Here is a 17,457-nt window from a genome sequence, read left to right as displayed (position 1 = left end):
GTATATCACTAGGGGTTTGAAATAACTTTTAAATATAATTTTAGGTGCCTAAAAGTATGCAGGAAATAAAGAAGAGTCGCTGTTCTGAAGGAAATTATTTTACTCTGTTCCCCAAATATATTGCTGCATACTTTTAGGCACATGAAATGACATTTAAAAGTGATTTCCACACTTCCACTACTTGTTATTTTTTACTTATGAAGGAATTTTTGACATTTTGTGGAATAGAGTAAATAGTTTTGCTAGCTTTCCAATTTAACTTATTTTAAACCCTTTGTGGACAACTATAAAAATGCTAGTTTTGACGTTTATAAGTACAAATACTAATTTATTTCTAACCTTCATATTCATATTAGTAGATATTCATATTAAATGCCAAATGGATACCACCCATTTATCCTGTTGGATTGCTCTGTGTTAAGCTGAGAATGGCATATCTATATAATATATATTATTTTACATAGTTAAAAATAAACCTAACTTGATTACACATAGTTGTTCTGCTTTTCTAAGACGTCTAAGACTTCAACTTATTCATATTTTCATACATTTATGCATCAGTAATGGACTGTAACTGATTTTCGCCCGGCTCGGGATAACTATTGATCTGATCAAATGCAGCAGCACCTGCTGTCGAGCTTACAAACTCTCGGTTGAAACCCTCAACTTTTCCAATTTAAAGCGGCAAGCCAGCTCGCAAAGTTTCCCTGGAAGTGAATATGCCCAAGGCGAAGGAAGTCTGAGCGGAAGGACCTTGAACGGGGTGGTGGTGGGGTAGAAGAGAAGGGCAACAATATGGCATTTGATTATGCAAATTTCCACTCCCCTTCCGCTTACCGCCCTCCCCCCAAAGCGCTTAGCACTTGGCTCGTTAAATTTGCATAAGTTGCGGCGCCTAAAATTATGCAACGCATATGGACCAGCCCTGAAATGGCCCCCCCCCCCCCCCCTCCTCCGCCGACAACTTTCTCAACGGGGGAATATGTTGTACAGAGGACACACCAGCGTGTTTATTCCAAAATTCAATCTGCATCACAATCGAAAACTTGTCCAAAACTATTCCAGCACCACGCTCTACCCATCGATGGACTACGAAGCTGGGAGCCACTCAATCCCATGGCACATCCATGGCATGCCGCTCGGTCCAGGAGCGGGCGATCTGATCGTACCGCTCGCGATCCTGCAGATACTGCCCGGCGGCCTCCGCATTGTAGGGTGTCAGCGGATCGGCATCGTTCAGGAGCGCCGACAGTGACAGCAGCAGTTTGTCCACGGTGAGTCCGGGCGACCAGCACTGCTGCTCGTCCAGGATGTCCACACAGATGTAGCCTAGCCCATTGACGTTGCAGTGGTAGAGCGGCGTGGTGAAGCGCACAATGGGCGCCTCGAAGGGATAGGCCTCCGGGAAGCTCATCGACAGCTCGAAGATCCCGCCCTCGTAGGGACTGCCCTCGGGTCCACGGATCTTGGCCCGCCACCTGAGCAGATTGCTCATCGACTTGGGCCGCGCCCATGTATTCTCCGGCGGATCGGTCTCCATTACCTGGGTGTTTTTTTTAAATATAAATGGGGTATAGTATGGTACTAGTTGATTTGGGACTTATTATAAGGAATTATCAAGCCTGTTCTAAAATTTTCTTTATGGTACTTGGTTAATTCGCAATTTTTTGGATTCATTATGAGGAATTATCAAGCCAGTTCTGAATTTTTTCTTGTGGTTCTTGGTTAATCTGGAATTTTTTGGGTTCATTACAAGGATTATCAAAGTTATTCTGCATTTTTCCTTATGGTAAAGGAATTATCAAGTCTGTTCTGACTTTTACATTATGGTACTTGGTTTATCTAGAACATATCAAGCCTGCTCCGATTTTTACTTTTGAGTAATTTAACCTAGCTCGTTTTGAACTTTTGTCCGTTTTGTATTCAGCTTGGAAAACTTTTAGTAAATATGGCTATATCATTGTTTAAACACTTAAAGAATAAGAGGAATTCATTAAAAGAAATATTTTTAAGCCTACTAAATATTAATATTTTTGCAAAGAAAATTTAAAAGTTATCCAAAAAGGGCTTCATTTCAATATTCTTGAAAAGAATGATACCCTAAAATGAATGGTACAGAATAAGCATTGCCAAATTGCGTTAAACTATTAGCAAACTAACATTTTTTATAAAGGTATTAACATTTCTTAATTTTCAATGCTATCAGAGCTATTAATTAAAAGGAATAAGACGGAAAATAAAAACCAGTTCTTAAAAACATTTTTCTCGAAATTTGAATATCTGGCTATATTAGATCTGTCCTAAAAAGGCTAAATGTGACAGAACTGATTGTATAAATTTCAGAAAGAAAAAAATTTGCTTTTAATTGAAGACCATAAAAAAAAGTGTTCAATGAAAACAAGTACATACATGGAGTTCCTTGACCAGACGTAGCACCGCCGGAATGGCGTTCTTGGCCGCGGCTGCCAGGCGTCCGGATTGCTCGTCCGGAGGCCTGATCCTCTCCCACTCCAGGCTGCGCTCCCTGGCCCGCTCCCTAGCCCGCTCCCGGCTCCGCTCCTGCTCCCTCAGACGATCCCGGATCCTGTCCCGCGTCGTCTGCCAATGGCTGTTTCCATCTTCGGTCAGCTGGAAGCCATCGCCGCGATCGCCCATGTCCACAAAAGGTCGTTGTTGGTCCATAATGACCTTATTTCCTGAGTCTCTATGCTTTTTTTCTGAGCTCCTGCCTTTCTTCTCTGGCTGCTCCGCTGGCCAATCGATGGTAGTCCCTTCGGTGGTTGCTAGTGGCCGTCAGTGGTTTAATCACATGCAAAAGGCGATTTATCTGGGCTTTTGCCGTTACGAATACAATAATTTAGAATACAGGATTTACAAGTTCCTAACATTCATTACAACGACTGAAACTGAACTGAATGGGCACTCTTCCCTCTCAACCCTCGCCGTCATCCGCCTCTGACAGGCAAAGCAATGGATTCTTCATTCTCCGGATTCACCAGCACCCCTTTTCTCGGTTCGGCGGAGGACCTTTGAGTGTTCGAGAGTCACTGCGCAAACAGTAAACAAATCGCACACGTAAATGATATCGGGTAAACACAGTAGCGAATCAAAGAGGAGCATTAAGAGCAAGACACTGAGCGAAAATGTGGATAAATAATATATTATTTTGTATTATCAATGAGCCATACTAAAGTATGCATTTAAAAATGAAGATCTAAGAATTAAGTAGTGGACTCAAGAATTCGCGTTTGAGGTATTTTTCATGGCTTCTAAATTCTTTCGTATTATAATTAAACTACCCTTAACTAAATTTTAAAAAATGAAGAATTAAGAATTCGGTGGTATGCTCAAGTATGAAGAACTACTATTGGTTACTTTGCACTCAAGAATTCGCGTTTATATTGCATTTTTTGGCTTCCCAATGGGTGGGCTTTGAATTCTTTTGTTTAAGAATAAAAAATCTAAAATTAACTTTTTAAATAATTAATAATAATTAATAGTATTTTCAAGTCTAAAGAAATTTAAATGGCTACTTTGGACTCAAGAATTCACGCTTATATTGCTTTTCATGGCATTCTTAGAATTATTTCAAGTTGCTTACAAGAATCATCCCTAAGATCATGTACTTCAAAATAGATAGCTGACTGGCATTTCATTTTATTTTAAGCAAACTGACTTTGGATTTTTTTGAGTGCATGTGGCATGTGGCATCGTTCGGCACCCGCGGCACGTCGGTTCATCCAAGGTGTTGCTGTTGGATTTGGGCGGTGGTGATGGTGTTGTTGCTGGCGGTGCCTGACGTGTTGTCGCTGGCTTCGTGACAGAAGGGAATGGAATGGAATGGCAGTGCGGTTCGCATTTCTGTGCAATCTGTGGTCGGATGGGGGGCGGTACGAGGGGCGGGACGCGGAGGAGCGTGTATCCAGCTCATGCTGTTTGCCTGACTTTTTTATTTGGTCGCCTGTTAATGGCATGTTTTGATTCCGCGCTGCTGAAAAAAAAGAAGCGGGCAAAGGAAAAGAGCAACCGACAGGGCAAACAACAAAAGTGCCACGGAGGCGGGCACGGAAAACATACTATGGCATACACCCAGGCGCTCCAACACGCATACTTCCGCTTTCGCACATGTGTGTGTGTGTTTCTGAAAAGGTGTGCGTAGCGATTGAATTATGGCGGCTATACGTGCGTTACGAAACTCACAAAGACCAGCGCACACGCAAAAAGCAACAGAAACCTTGAGCTCCTGGGATTCCGAGCGTGGAAATTGATTTCCCGCGAATGTCTAAAGATTTCCCGAAAGTAACGCTGCATTTTCCCATTTTCTTTTCTTTCAGAAATGGCCCTGCTCCTGCCAGCTGCACTTTCGCACAATCATCACATCAACGACAGCAGCGATAACCGGCGCAATCTGCGCACGCGCTACCGCGACTCCTACAAGCACAACCATGATCACGAGTAAGTATACGCACTGTTGTTCCAAATTTTAGTAGAAATATAGTTTGGCTAAATATTATTTTAAAAATACAAAAAGCTATCTAAAAAAAACTATTATGGAAATTAGAACTTACATCTTTATAAATGTTAGAATACTAGAATTTAAAAAAAACTTGCGGTATCTTTAATTTCCATGATTATCAGTAAGTAGCCCTCCTGTTTCACAATAAGTATTGAGATGTTAAAGATCTTATATTTGACATTAAATTATTTTGATATCATAAGAAAGACTTACAGTACTAAATTTTGAAAATCCTTATAAAGAGTATTGATATCACAGCTACAAATTGTAAAGTCATTGACCTATCTTTTATATTTATGATTATAAGTTAGTATGCGATAGTACAATATTTTAATAATAACTATATGGCTTGCCAACAAATATTTTGACTTTTTAAGTATTCTTAAGGAAGCTCAACTAAGAAAAGAGCTATTTCATAATATTAAATCTTTAACAACCTTAAAAAAAGTATTGATACCACAATTCGAATTTAAGAATCACTGCGTAATCCCTTAATTTCCTCTTCAATCCAAAGCCCTGCTGAATTGCTTTTCAAGATGATCGCCTCTAGTACCTAGAATATGGGAGCTTGACTAACAAATCTCCTAATTTCGGTTACAGATGGCTTTCCTTTTTATGGGAAAACTTATAGCTTTGCCCCACGCCTTTGAGCCTGGACATTACGACTGGGCAACTTGGAAGGTTTATCCCAAATTTGCTAGCCGTTGAGTTTTTATGGCGCGCGACATGCAAAATAATTTCATGTCCCGACGGAAAACATGGAAAAGCGAGGAAAAAGGATGGAAAACATAAACGCTGGCAATAAAAGTCCATCATAAATGGGGGGCTGGCCTGGGCTGGGGCTCCATTAAACTGTTCTCTAAGCTGGCCCTGATTTGACGCGTTGTTAATTCTTTCCAGTTTTTCTTATGTTTTTTTCTTGGCGTTTTTTATGCCGTTTCTTGGCCAGGTTGGCTAGATTTTCGAGCTGGGGAAGGGGGGCCTATATATGTCCAAGTGTCTGGGACATGTCCTTAAGTGTCCTTGATGTGCTATTTGTGGTATGGCCAGGCGATGGCAAACACGAGTCTGGAAAACAAACAAAGCGAGTCGAAGAACAAAAAGAAAGCCCTTCTCCTACTGGATTTCTAATGCCCTTTATATACTTTTGATGCCTTCTCTTTCTGGTTTTCCAGACCATTCATCTTGTAGTTTCGAAAATGACTCGGTGTTTGGCTCTTTTTCGTGTGTTTGTGCTTGTCAGTTGTAGGATTTTTGTCTACTAATCCAGGATTTGACTTGCGGACACCCTTAAGACCAAATACAATATGATATATTTACTGCTTTTAACCAGATCGATATACCCAGTGTACATCTTTATAAGGTAGCAGAAAATCTGTTGAACATCCCTGGCTGACCCATTATGGATGCCACAATAAACGCACATCAATCACGTGCCGAATCCTCAACGAAACGCGTTTCCTTCAAGGACCTTCTGAGTGGTCCTTTTGTTTTTTTGATGTTCCACGGAGCCCTTGACCTGACAAAAGCCGTTTATTATGATACGATTCGTTTTTGTTCTTTATGTTGGCCCCCCTTCTACTACACCCTAGTACTTCAGCATTCTTGGGCCAAAAATAAAATTAAATTAAATCCGCGTTTTATTATTTTACGATTTTTCATTTGGTGTTTTGTTTTTATGGCTCTTGTCCTCTTCTGTTTCGTTTTCAGGATTTATTTGAGTTTTGGTTTGCCATCTTGTTTTCCTGATTTTCTATTGAAATGTTCCTGACTTCCATGATCACAGAGAGAAATCAGGAGATCGAAATAAATAAGCCTAAAAATTTGTGGAGTAGCTTTAAAAATAGACTTTTAAATTATAAAATATATTCTTTTAAAAATTTTAAAAAATTCTTTATTCGTTAGGAATCCTTTACTCCGCTTCTTTAGTAAACTATCTTCAAGTAGCCCCTTCAAATTTCCCTCTCTGTGGGTGCAACTCCTGATTTCCCCTGGACAAACATCTGCATGTGTGTGTCCTGTCTTTAACTCGGGTCCTTAATTAACAGTCAGTTGGTTGATGGGCGGTCAGGAGCCAGGACGAAGGAGAAAACGAAGGCGAAGGCAGTTGGCTGACAGGAGACACTAAGCCGCCGGCGGAGGAGGGGCAGTTTACTTAAACTGTTGCTGCTAATTGAAACGGATCGATGGCAGTTTCCATCAGTTTCCATCAGTTTGCTCTGGAGCTGCAATTCCAAGTTCTGGCACTAAGCCGAATCCATAAGTACATCGGTAAATATGACAAAATGACGAATGACTGGCAGGAAGTTATGGTTCATTTGGGTGCTGGAGAAGTGTAAGAGGTTTAACGATTGAAAAGTAGTAATTGACTTATTGCTTGTAGTTGTACCATTTAGGCCTTATGGCACTCGGTTGATTTTTGACTAACTTACTGGATTTGTTTTAGAAGGTCATGGAAACTTAACTTAACTTAACTTGATTTAATGTTTACATATCTCTTCAGAGTGCTGTTAAGCTGGAAACCCTTTTTTATTAGGGTTGCCATGACTTTTTAAATTAAATTCAGTTAGGGAAAAATCATTTAAGACCTTATGACAATCGGTTGATTTTTGACTAGCTGACTGGAAATATTTTAGAAAGTTATGGCAATCTTAACTTGATTTAATATATACCTATCTCATCAGAGTGCTGTTAAGCTGTTAACCCTTTTTTTTAGGGTTGCCTTGACTTTTTAAAAAAAATTCAGTTAGGGAAAAATCATTTAAGACCTTATGGCACTCGGTTCCTTGGATTTAGTTTAAAGAAGTCACGCCAATCCTAACTTGATATAATATATTCATTTATTTTTATTGACCTGACGAGTAAAGGAGCAGTTTACTAATACAGGGGACATACTATTAAATAGGTTTGGATTGGTTTAAGGACAGGGATTGAAAAGATCTGGAGAGTTTTTTAAAAATGTTCCCAAATTTTTTTTGCCAAATTAAAGATATAAAAAATAAATATTCCAGTTATTGGCTAATTTGAATGAGTCCCTGTTGCATTGAATGCCCTTTATTAAGTCTAGATATCCCCCTCCACCTCCTCAAATTTCAAGCCCCCTTCCACTAGCGGGTGCCACGCCTCTGGACCCTGGTGATTTGTTAACTTGCTGGGAAAACTTTTATTGCTTTGTCAGCGATATGAGGGGCGGCAACGGGAAGAAAGCCGCAAATTATGAATTATACACTCGAACAACAAATGCGGCGACAAGCAGCAGATGAAAGTGGAGGGGAAATAAATAAACATATACATAAATTACGGAAAAGATGGGGCCAAATGGAAAAAATAACCGAAAAACAAGGGGAAAAACAAACGAAGATGGCCCAAACCGAAAATAAGAATAAAAACAATAATTCGCCACAATTTAATTTGCATAATGACAGTGTCAAGCGGCGGCTGTAAGGTGAAGTGGGTGGAAAACTCCTCGCCGAGGAAAAACAGAAAGAAATTAAAAAGGCGAAGATGGAGCAGGATGTTCGAGGGGAAAAGACAAAAGATACAAAAAGGAGGAGGGGGCCAACGACGTTGTTGAAAATTCACACTTTTTTAATGCGATAAATTTACAAGGCAACTGGGAAATCTGCAGTCGACAGCCGTGTGTGCCACGCCCCCATCCGCCCCCAACCGACGATGGCCACGCCCACTGTCTGCGCCTACGTGGGGCAACAATAAAACGTTTTAAGCCCAAATCCCCACGAGGATTAGCCTGGACCGCATAAATTTGCCGGCAGACGCGAGCAAACAAAGCGGCCGAGGAAAATGCCAGCTAACCAGGGACGGACTTTCCACCCCCCCCTCACACTCCCTGATTTTCCACCCCCTCCCCCATCAGAAAGAAAAAGAAAAGTAGAGAAAAGTGTGAGGACCCCAAGGATCGATATCTGCTGCTCAAATGCCAATGTCCAGGCTGGACATTCCGATAAGATGTCGAACCAAATTGTTTTAGCCATTTTGTGTATGAAAGACTAATTTTATTGATGACTTTTAAAATGGTAAGAGTTATGGTCATGAAAATTTATATCATTACTTGTTATTTTTTAACTGAAAGGTGATTAAATAAATAAGTTCATTTGATTTGTTGATTAAAATAAAAAAAGTGTACAGTGTGTGCAAAAAGCTCAGCTCACAACTAAATTAAATTTGATTACTTGTTTGCCAGGATTAACCTCTACCATTAAAATGATTAATTTACCTAAATAAATAAAAAAGGAAATCAATCATAGTTCATTTTAATACCAACATATAGGTATAAATAAATTACCCTGGGCAATATGGTTCAAATACTTTGACTTAATTAAATTTCATTTACCTTATTAAGAGAAACCACAAATGCTAGCCTAATTTATTTGTTTAAGTAATGGAAGTTAAAAGCATCAAAATACAGAACTAAAACTTGCATAATCTTAAAGTGCTAAGCTGAATAACAATTAAATTGTATTATTATTTTAATGTAAGCAGCAAATTGCTATTTTCACATAAGGTTGCATCTGAATGTAAAAATTGTATACATTTATAAATGTACAATTTATTTTATACGAGCTATTCGAGTCTGGTTAAAATGGAACCCAAAAAAAAAAAAAAAGAAAACCACTTGATTGCCAGACCCTGCAAATTGAAGACAATGAGTCTGGGAATTGACAGATTTTACGATTGCCGGCGCCCCTTTTCACCCTCCTTATTTGCATAGAGCAGGTGCGTCGTTCAAGAGGGGTTTGGGGTTGGATTCGTCCTTATTTGGCAATCCAACCCCCAAAACCTTTCTGTTTTTGTTTACCTCCGCCACCGACTGCATACGGTTGACAGCGGAATAAGAGCCATAAAAATGCGTTAAAGCTGCTACTTTATTTTCATTACAACGGGGCCCTCTTGTATATATAATACCCCTACTATATATACTATATATACCCTCTTTATGCCCGTTGATCTATGCAGGCGGCTTTTCCTCAGAGCGAAGTTTTGTGGATTTCTGTTTGTCCGTCTGCGGCTGCTTTGCATACTTTTAGGGGCACTCAAAGTCGGCGGCTTTACAAATTGAATTATGCACTTAATGGCGGCCAGCTGGCAGTTGCCAAGCAAAAAGCGGCTAAAAAGCGGGCCGGTTGGCCAAAGGTGGGTTAACTGAAGATTCCAGGACAAGGCTAAGCATCTGAAAGAGGCCAAATGAAATGGTTAAATGCAAAAATTCCCATTGAGGGAGCTATTTAAACGAGTTTCCATGGCAAGGACAGTGGGTTTCTAACCAAATTATGGCCATAAGCTGAGCTAAAAATACATTTACAGCAGCTACGAAACTTTTTTAAACATATAATTTAATGTTTCAATTGTTTAAGTTCTGTAAACTGCCTTGCAGCTGAACATCCTCATTATAATCATCCACATTTTCCCTTCGCCATTGTGGCATATTTTCTATTTTTAATCGGTTAGCGAATGGCAAAGGGATATAATCACCTCTGCACCTCCGACACTTTCTTTCCATATCAATTATTTGGTCGAAAATGGGGAAAAAGCAACGGGGAAGCGAGAATGTTTCAGTATAATCTACATGCCGACAGCCTTATTTGCACAAAGCTTTTGCCTCGCGGTGGCCAGCGATGCGAAACTGTCACAGTAATCCCCACCCCCCTCCTCCTCCTCAGGCACGCCCCTGAAATCTGTGGAAAAAGCCCCAACTGCTATACCAAATCAGCTTTTGCATCGACTAAGTATGCAACAAGGTTTTCCGAGCTGCGGCCGCCTCCGCCGCTCAATCATCATTAAAAAGCAAGAAAAGCCGGGTGGCAAAGTGGGTTTCCAGGGGCTGGGAATAGGGATCCACGAAGATGGATAAGGCTCACAGCAACGACAACAACCGTCCAGCGGCATCCCTTTAACATTTCCCTTCGGAGGCGACTCACTCAAGCGCCGCAAAGTGCTTCCTCTCTGGCCGGGCCAAAACCCACGCCCAAACCAAAGCCAACAGCAAGACCAAGACCAAGTCCGAGTCCAAGTCCAAGAAGTCCCTTGCCTACAGCTACTGGCACATCCTTCTTCCTTCTTCCACTGCCTGTTGCTCAAATAGTGCACTGAGACAAAAATCATAGCAGGATCTCATTGAATTTGCAATTTAAACATCGGAAAAGTGATTAAATTTGAATAAAATATATTAGAAATTTAAGGAAATAATAGCAAAGGAGTATGGTTTTCTATAATAAAATTCTTCAAAGTCAAATAAAAGTTAAGGATTATGTTTTTCTATAAATACATATTTATTTTAACATTTTCTACTATTAAAAATATTCAAATAGATTGCAAGCTTATACTTTTACTTGGTTAATATTTAGATATTATACATAAAACTAAAAAAAATTTTAATTGTTTCTTAAGGAAGGTTATTCGGTCAAAAAAAGAATACCCTAATTTTTTTTAGGATTTTCCTAAAAAAGGTATACAAAAGGTATCAAGTATGCAGCTCATTAAATTTTCGTTTATTAACCTTTTTTTTAAATTATAAATAAAAGTATTTCTCTAACAAACTATTAATAAAATTTCTAGGAGTAGTTATTATTATATTATTATTACTGTGATATGTTCAGAATCAGAAAAATGTCTTTGAGACTTTAAATAAGATTTCTGCATTATGTTTATTCAAGCCTATATTTTTTCGTAAAATTGTAACATTTTGTAATACTATGCTCTGTGATAAAACTATTAGCAAACTTCCTCTGAGTAGAATTAACAGATATGTATTTAAAAGCCCTAAAATACTTAAACATAAAAGTAAGTACCCTAACTTTAGTCAACTTTGGGAAGAAATGGAATAAAAATAGGTTTGGGAATACATAATTTTTTCTGGGTTCTTAGAGAATATGTTTTTCTCAGTGTTTATTCAAGTCTAAATTGCAATGTCGCCTGCCATCGTTTTCGTTTCCGGCATTGGTGGTGTAGGCAAATGGAAAGTGGTGGTGGACCAGTGGTTGGGGGCGGTCGCAAGGACAAAGGGGGCGTGGCAGCGGGACATCGTGTGGCCATCCAGCTGTGAGCCAACTTTGTCGAGCAATTATTTTTAGCGCAGCTGGAGCGGCGCCTACTTCGGCCCGTCGCAGCTCTTGTTTGCCTTTCATATAAGCGAGTGCAAATACTTTTTTAAGTGCCTGTATGCTGTTGTTCCTGTTGTGGTGGCCGTTGACAGTTGTCGTCCTTTGAAGTGGCAAAATATTTGACAAGAAAATGACTTTTCCGGCGAGAAAGAAGAAAAAAAAAACGAAGTGGGGCCAATTGTCGGAGTGTGTATGTTAATGTTTTTGGCCACAATTTGCTGGCCTGGCCGGCAAAAGTTGATCCATTGTGGTCACTGCCGGTGACCTTAATTCGTGGAAAGTCGTCTTTGTGTCCTGCGATTTGAAGGAAGCAAAATAACCCCAGTTCTTTGTAATCGGAGTGGAGGAAATTGACAGACTCGTTCCAAGCCAACTTGTGGGATTTCACATTTCTGTATAATTTCTATAATTCTATTAGCCAAGCACCATTAGCTTTTTGTTTTTTGTTTTTTTCGTGAAAACCAATTTGCACTAATTGGCTTTCAATAATATTTTGAAATGGACTAATTGATTATTAATATGATTAGCCGAAAGACATTAAAACTGCAAACTAGGACAAATTGGATTTGACTATACTTACATTTTATTGACCCAAATACACTGTTTGTATTAAAAGCAAATTAAGTATACGACATGTTGACTAATTTTGTGTTTAGACACATAATAAAGAAATATATGATGAGATTTTTTAAACCAAATGTGAACAACATTTTCAAATATTTATTTAATATGAGCAAGAGCACAATTTTTATTCAATAAATTTGAAAATTATTGCCCTAAATTTATGAATATTGCCCATAGCGTATTTATTGATATTTTCTATCCGAAAATCGACAGCGTAAAATTCTAACTAAATTATTTAAAAAGGCTTTTGATTTTGTTACCTCTTGTTATTCACCTCTCTTAAATTTTATAAGTTGAATAAAATATTTTATCTCCTCAGCTTGGTAATTCGTAAAATATTAAGTAAACGGCAAACCTTTTTGCTTACAAAGGATAAGCTGAGCTCATCACTGCCTTTTAAGCTCCTCTCTCCTCACCACTTTATGGACATACTAATTGGGTTCGGAATTTGCTTGGTTTTACCTTTAAAATAAATTCGTTGGTATATTTATTTAGAGTGAAAATTGTTGTTGTATTCCCTGGCTTTGCTTTGAATTTGCGTGCAACCTTCTACGGGGACTTTGATTTCCACACATACACAATGAACATATTTATTTTTGATAATCCAGGGTGGATTTTCGAAGTTGAGCAGACATTCATGTGCAAAAATATTAAAGCCCTAAAGTTTTGTGAGAAATTAGCTTCGACTTTGTGTATTTGTAATTAGCATGTAGCTGTGCTTATGCAGGATGAGCCCCTAAAAATGATGAATTTTAGCACCCAACGGCGGAATATACATATATATTTGGTTATGAATTAGAGCCATTTGCGCTTAAGTGCTGCATAAAAAGTTTAAAGCCCATAAAAATGGCAAACTGCTTAATTGTGAATTTTTAACGAAATATTCAACCGACTGGAAAGTGGAGGACAGCGGGAAAACTATTTGAAGTCTGTGTGAAAAGCTGACAAACCGACAGTAATTCATTCTTCACTGTTTTTGCTTAGCTCCATTAAAGCCCCATTAAATATTCGGATTGCTGTGTGACATTAAATTGATTATAACGTTTCAATTTATTTTAAATGAATTATTGTGTGTGCACTGTTTTTATCTGTCTTGTTTTGTTTTGTTTGATTTGTGTTCGATTCAAATACGTAATCAGTTAATAAATTAAAAATTCTGGCCCGTATCTGCGGTTGGCCCCCTCATCCTTTTCATTTTGTGATAAATCAGTGGGCTTTTTGAGCAACATTTTTAGCTTAGACCACTTGGTTCTGGGAAAACCGCTAAAATGAGGGCTATTCCTTTTGCTCACCGCAAGCCAAGCATAACAATTGCTTTTTATTTTATGATAGCCGGCCAAAGGACTCGAGCTCCTACTCGTCCCACATTTTCCTGGCCAGACAAATACCCCCGGAAAAGCCCGCACATTGCTTGTCTTTAATTATGTTTTGGTCCTCGAGTTTTGTGCATTGCCTTGTTTATTTTTATTACTCGGCGCGGCGTCTGCGCCTGTTTATTTACATTAATTTTTTCAATTTACCTTTATTGCCTGGGTGCAGAGGGTCCTTCGGTTTGGTTTTTGGTTTTGGTTCTGGTTTTGCCGGGACTTAATTAAGCTTTCAGCTGTCCCCGCCGCTGCTCCTCCTCGAAATCTCGACCGGCGACTCTCCTTTTTAATAAAAATTCTTTTCATTTATGACTCGACTCCCGGGGGGAACTGCGGTCTGAGTCAGATGCCAATTCCCATTTCCGCTGCATCCTGGCTAATTTGCCTCCATCATTGGATTTTGAATCTACAGCTAATATGCTGCGCTGTTTTTTGCCCGCACCGTGGGGTTAAGTGGCCCGGCTTTCCGTTGGGGGTTAAAATCAAAAGTGCCCCAAAATGTCAGGCACTTTTGAAATTTCCTACGCAATTTCCGTTGTCAACACCTTGACAGCTGTCAGACACACACACAGACACTCTCGCGTCACACATGCACGTACACTCATACACACTCATGAACTCACACACTCATGAGCACTTGTCAGTTCGATTTGCTCTTTCGCCTCTTTCCCTTGCTGTTGTTTTTGTTTTGCTCTTTTTACGCTCTTTTTTGCCTACAGGAAACGGAAATTGTTAGGCTTAATAGACAATTCGCATTTCCTGTCCCTTTGATGTCCTGAATTCACCCTCCTTCTGTCCGCACAATTGCACAAATCAGAACTTGAGTTCCTCCCTGGCTCCTCATGTTGTCGCTTTTCCTTCATGGATGGAACAGAATCACAATAATTATAATATTTAACATCTCAATGGCCAGCCAGATCCTTTGCCACTCTAATGAGGCGTCGCCGAAGGACATGCATAATCAATGAATGACCAAACGGACGAGTGAATCGCTGAATGAATGGGTGAACAGAGGATGGATAATTAATTAAGGAAACATTAAGTCCTTGGCCATCAAAATCAGGCGAGCAGAGAAAAAGCTTTAAAGTCAGACAGGTTTCGAAAGTCCACGAATATGAATATGGTACAAAACTATTTTGTAGTAACATAGTATTTTATAAGTGAATTAACCTTAATGAATGAATCTTTCTGAGTATATTCTGATTTATATACATTTTATTATATCTTGCCAAATCCTTTTATTTCACTTTCAGCTACTGCGTGGAATTCGAGGTAATAAAATCCTCCAAAGCCTGCCGCAAACTGCCACCATACAATCTCATGCTGGAAGGTAAGTACATGGTTCTAAAAATTGGCTACCGATAAATAAAGTAAATATTTTGAGGACTGAAAGAAATTTCAAAGAAATGAATTCACACAGAACCAAACAAATTCAAGAATCAATTTGATATTCGTACGGTAAATTATTAGGTATCACTTTTCTCTTTTTAAAAATGTTCTCAAAAATATTCTAAGACAGCAATATTTTAAACTCTTCGAAATAGAAAGAGAGAAAAAGTATAGATGGAATTTCATTAATATTATAATCATATTCTATCAATTTTTTTCTCTGTGCAGGAATTCTAAATGAAATATCAATGACCACTTAAAATATTTTATTTCTTTTCTTATTTATTGTCTCGACTTTAAACTAAAACCCATCGTTTTTTTTCCCCCTTAGGCGATCGCATAACGGTGCGCTGTGACCTGGAGGCGTTGATCCAGGACACCGTGCCCAGCACCACCACCGCCAGGACACCCCAAGCTCCCAACCCGCCGCCCAGCACCACCGCCTCCCTTTCCGCTTCCGGCCAGCGGGCGGATGATCTTGAGGAGGATCGACAGATGCGGGAAAACAGCAGCGGTAGCGACGGCGACGACCAGGAGACGGAGGCTGAGGAGGAGGAGGAAGAGCAGGAGCAGGAGGAGCAGGAGCAGGACGACTTGCAGAATGCCCTGGACACGGACAGCAACGATAGTTCCGATTACCGCCACCAGAGGTCACAGACCCAATCGCACAGCCGCCGGACAGCGGGAAAACGCAGCGCTGTGCCGGCCACGCCCCCGCCCACGCTGGCGCCCACCTACCACTGCCGGGGGGAGGGGCTGGCCGGGCGCACGACACGCTGGAGCGCGCTGCCGGCGCCGTCGTGCCGCGGCAAGTGGCTCCGCCTGACCGTCGGACCGCCCAAGAAGTGCGGCCACGCCCAGTTCATTTTTGTCTAAGGCGACCAGGGCCGCCCATGCCGCTGCCATTCGGTGATCTTTTTTTTTCTCCCCCCTCCCGTGTAGGTTATGGTGTACGGTTACCCCCCACCCATCATCATATCATATCATATCACCCGCAAAGCCCTGCCCCCAAAGCCGAACACCCGAACCCTTCACTTCCGGCCCAAAAATAAAAGTACCCCATCGTATGTAAGCGTTTAAACATTAAGCCAGTGGATTAAGAAGATCATAGCATATGTGTGAGGTCAGATTTTTTTTTTGTCTCTCTAGAGTAGCGATCCGGAAGATAAAGTCGCAGGGCCAGTGCAGTAAAGAAAATATGGATGATATCTTGAACTAGCAAAGTTATTAAAAACAAAAGCCATATTCTAAATACTACTTAAAATAATTTCAAATCTTTCAAAACTGAGACCATATAATACGGATCTATTCAATTGCACCCTATATAAAGTGCTCAAAGCAGATTCCATATTTCCAAAATATTTTCAAAACTTTCAAATATGAACCCATATAACACAGATCCAATAAGCTGCCACATATATCTGTTGGCTTTTGTGGACTTTCTTCGGAGAGCTTTCCTCTAAGTAGTTTAGGTAACCCTGTCGTGTAAGCATAAAATAAAAACTCTATCTATGCTCGGGGTCGTTGGAGAAGCTCATCTCGGATCGGATAATACTAGAAACTAGAGACTAAGTCATCAAATACCGCATAACATCGTCAGTGAACGTGGAGTCGGGCTGCTTAGTGAAAGAACCTATATATAGGTATATAAATATATATATGTGGATGTGCATGAGTGTATCTATCTAATCGTTAGTTCCCCGACTTGCAAACATACATACACACGCGTGAGGTCCCAAAATTTCAGTTGCCCAACTGGCGGACAAGCTTCTGGAGTCGGAATTAACGTTTGGATCTTAGCATTAATCTGAACGTAAGGTACACACGAATGTCGAAAGTAATTATTAAAATTATAATTAAACCAATAATGAGATCATTCAATAAAGAACGAGTATAATTTTAATGTAAAGAATGGTTTGTTTCTTGTTCTACAGTCTTTGAAATCCTGGTTTTCCCACAACTAGTTTGGCGACTCTTTCAAGAGCGGCGTCACAGTGTGATGAAGGTAAATATGATAGAAACCAATTGGTTAAAAAAATATAAAGATTTATTTGTGATAAATATTGGGATGTGAGTATACAAAGAAGTACTAATAGAAATGCAACACCAACGATAAAGAAGTTATATATATGTAAATACAAATAATATCTGCAATATCTAATAGATATTGTTTAATCAAAAAACAAGCAGAGTTCGGGTATTTTAAATTTATAAAATTAAATTTGCCTGTGTAAACTGCATTCACACCCACTGTACATGGCCCAGCTGATTTGGATCTACCGGTTGACCCAATTACCAATAGTCAGGTGCCAAGCGCTCTTTTACTGGCTGTGCCTCTCGGCGAAGAGTTCACGGCGAAGGCCAGAAGAAAGAAAGACAGAGAGAGAGAGACGGAAGAGCCAAGCTACGAGTTGAAGAAAGAGCCGAGAATCGGCCAGAGGCG

At 39.8% G+C, this 17,457-nt stretch overlaps 2 protein-coding genes across 2 annotated transcripts in view; one reads left to right on the top strand and one right to left on the bottom strand.

Annotated features, from left to right (window-relative positions):
• Positions 1–15,919, top strand: part of vex (somatomedin B and thrombospondin type 1 domain containing protein vexed) — an 87,751-nt gene extending 71,832 nt beyond the window's left edge. Inside the window, exons 4-6 of the mRNA XM_017090595.4 lie at positions 4,335–4,455; positions 14,879–14,955; positions 15,346–15,919. Coding sequence (XP_016946084.3) covers positions 4,335–4,455; positions 14,879–14,955; positions 15,346–15,890 — 743 coding nt within the window. The 3' untranslated portion in view covers positions 15,891–15,919. The remainder of the gene's footprint in view (positions 1–4,334; positions 4,456–14,878; positions 14,956–15,345) is intronic.
• Positions 982–2,695, bottom strand: LOC118878390 (uncharacterized). The gene is made up of 2 exons (XM_036821182.3): positions 2,410–2,695; positions 982–1,543 (listed from the first exon to the last, which is right to left on the bottom strand). The coding sequence occupies exons 1-2, from the start codon at positions 2,680–2,682 to the stop codon at positions 1,109–1,111; spliced, it is 708 nt and encodes a 235-aa protein (XP_036677077.2). The 5' UTR covers positions 2,683–2,695; the 3' UTR covers positions 982–1,108.
• Positions 15,920–17,457: the final 1,538 nt, after the last annotated feature.

This window comes from Drosophila suzukii, chromosome X (genome assembly GCF_043229965.1).
Source record: "Drosophila suzukii chromosome X, CBGP_Dsuzu_IsoJpt1.0, whole genome shotgun sequence".
Classification (NCBI taxonomy): Eukaryota; Metazoa; Arthropoda; class Insecta; order Diptera; family Drosophilidae; genus Drosophila; species Drosophila suzukii.
This window is presented reverse-complemented; position numbering and strand designations above follow the sequence as displayed.

Bases quoted from the DNA above. Each gene is read 5' to 3' on its own strand.
- LOC118878390 (XM_036821182.3), bottom strand. From the start codon at position 2,682: ATGGACCAACAACGACCTTTTGTGGACATGGGCGATCGCGGCGATGGC. The intron at 1,544-2,409 runs GTATGTACTTGT...AAAAACACCCAG, and splicing joins GTCTGGTCAAGGAACTCCAT to GTAATGGAGACCGATCCGCC.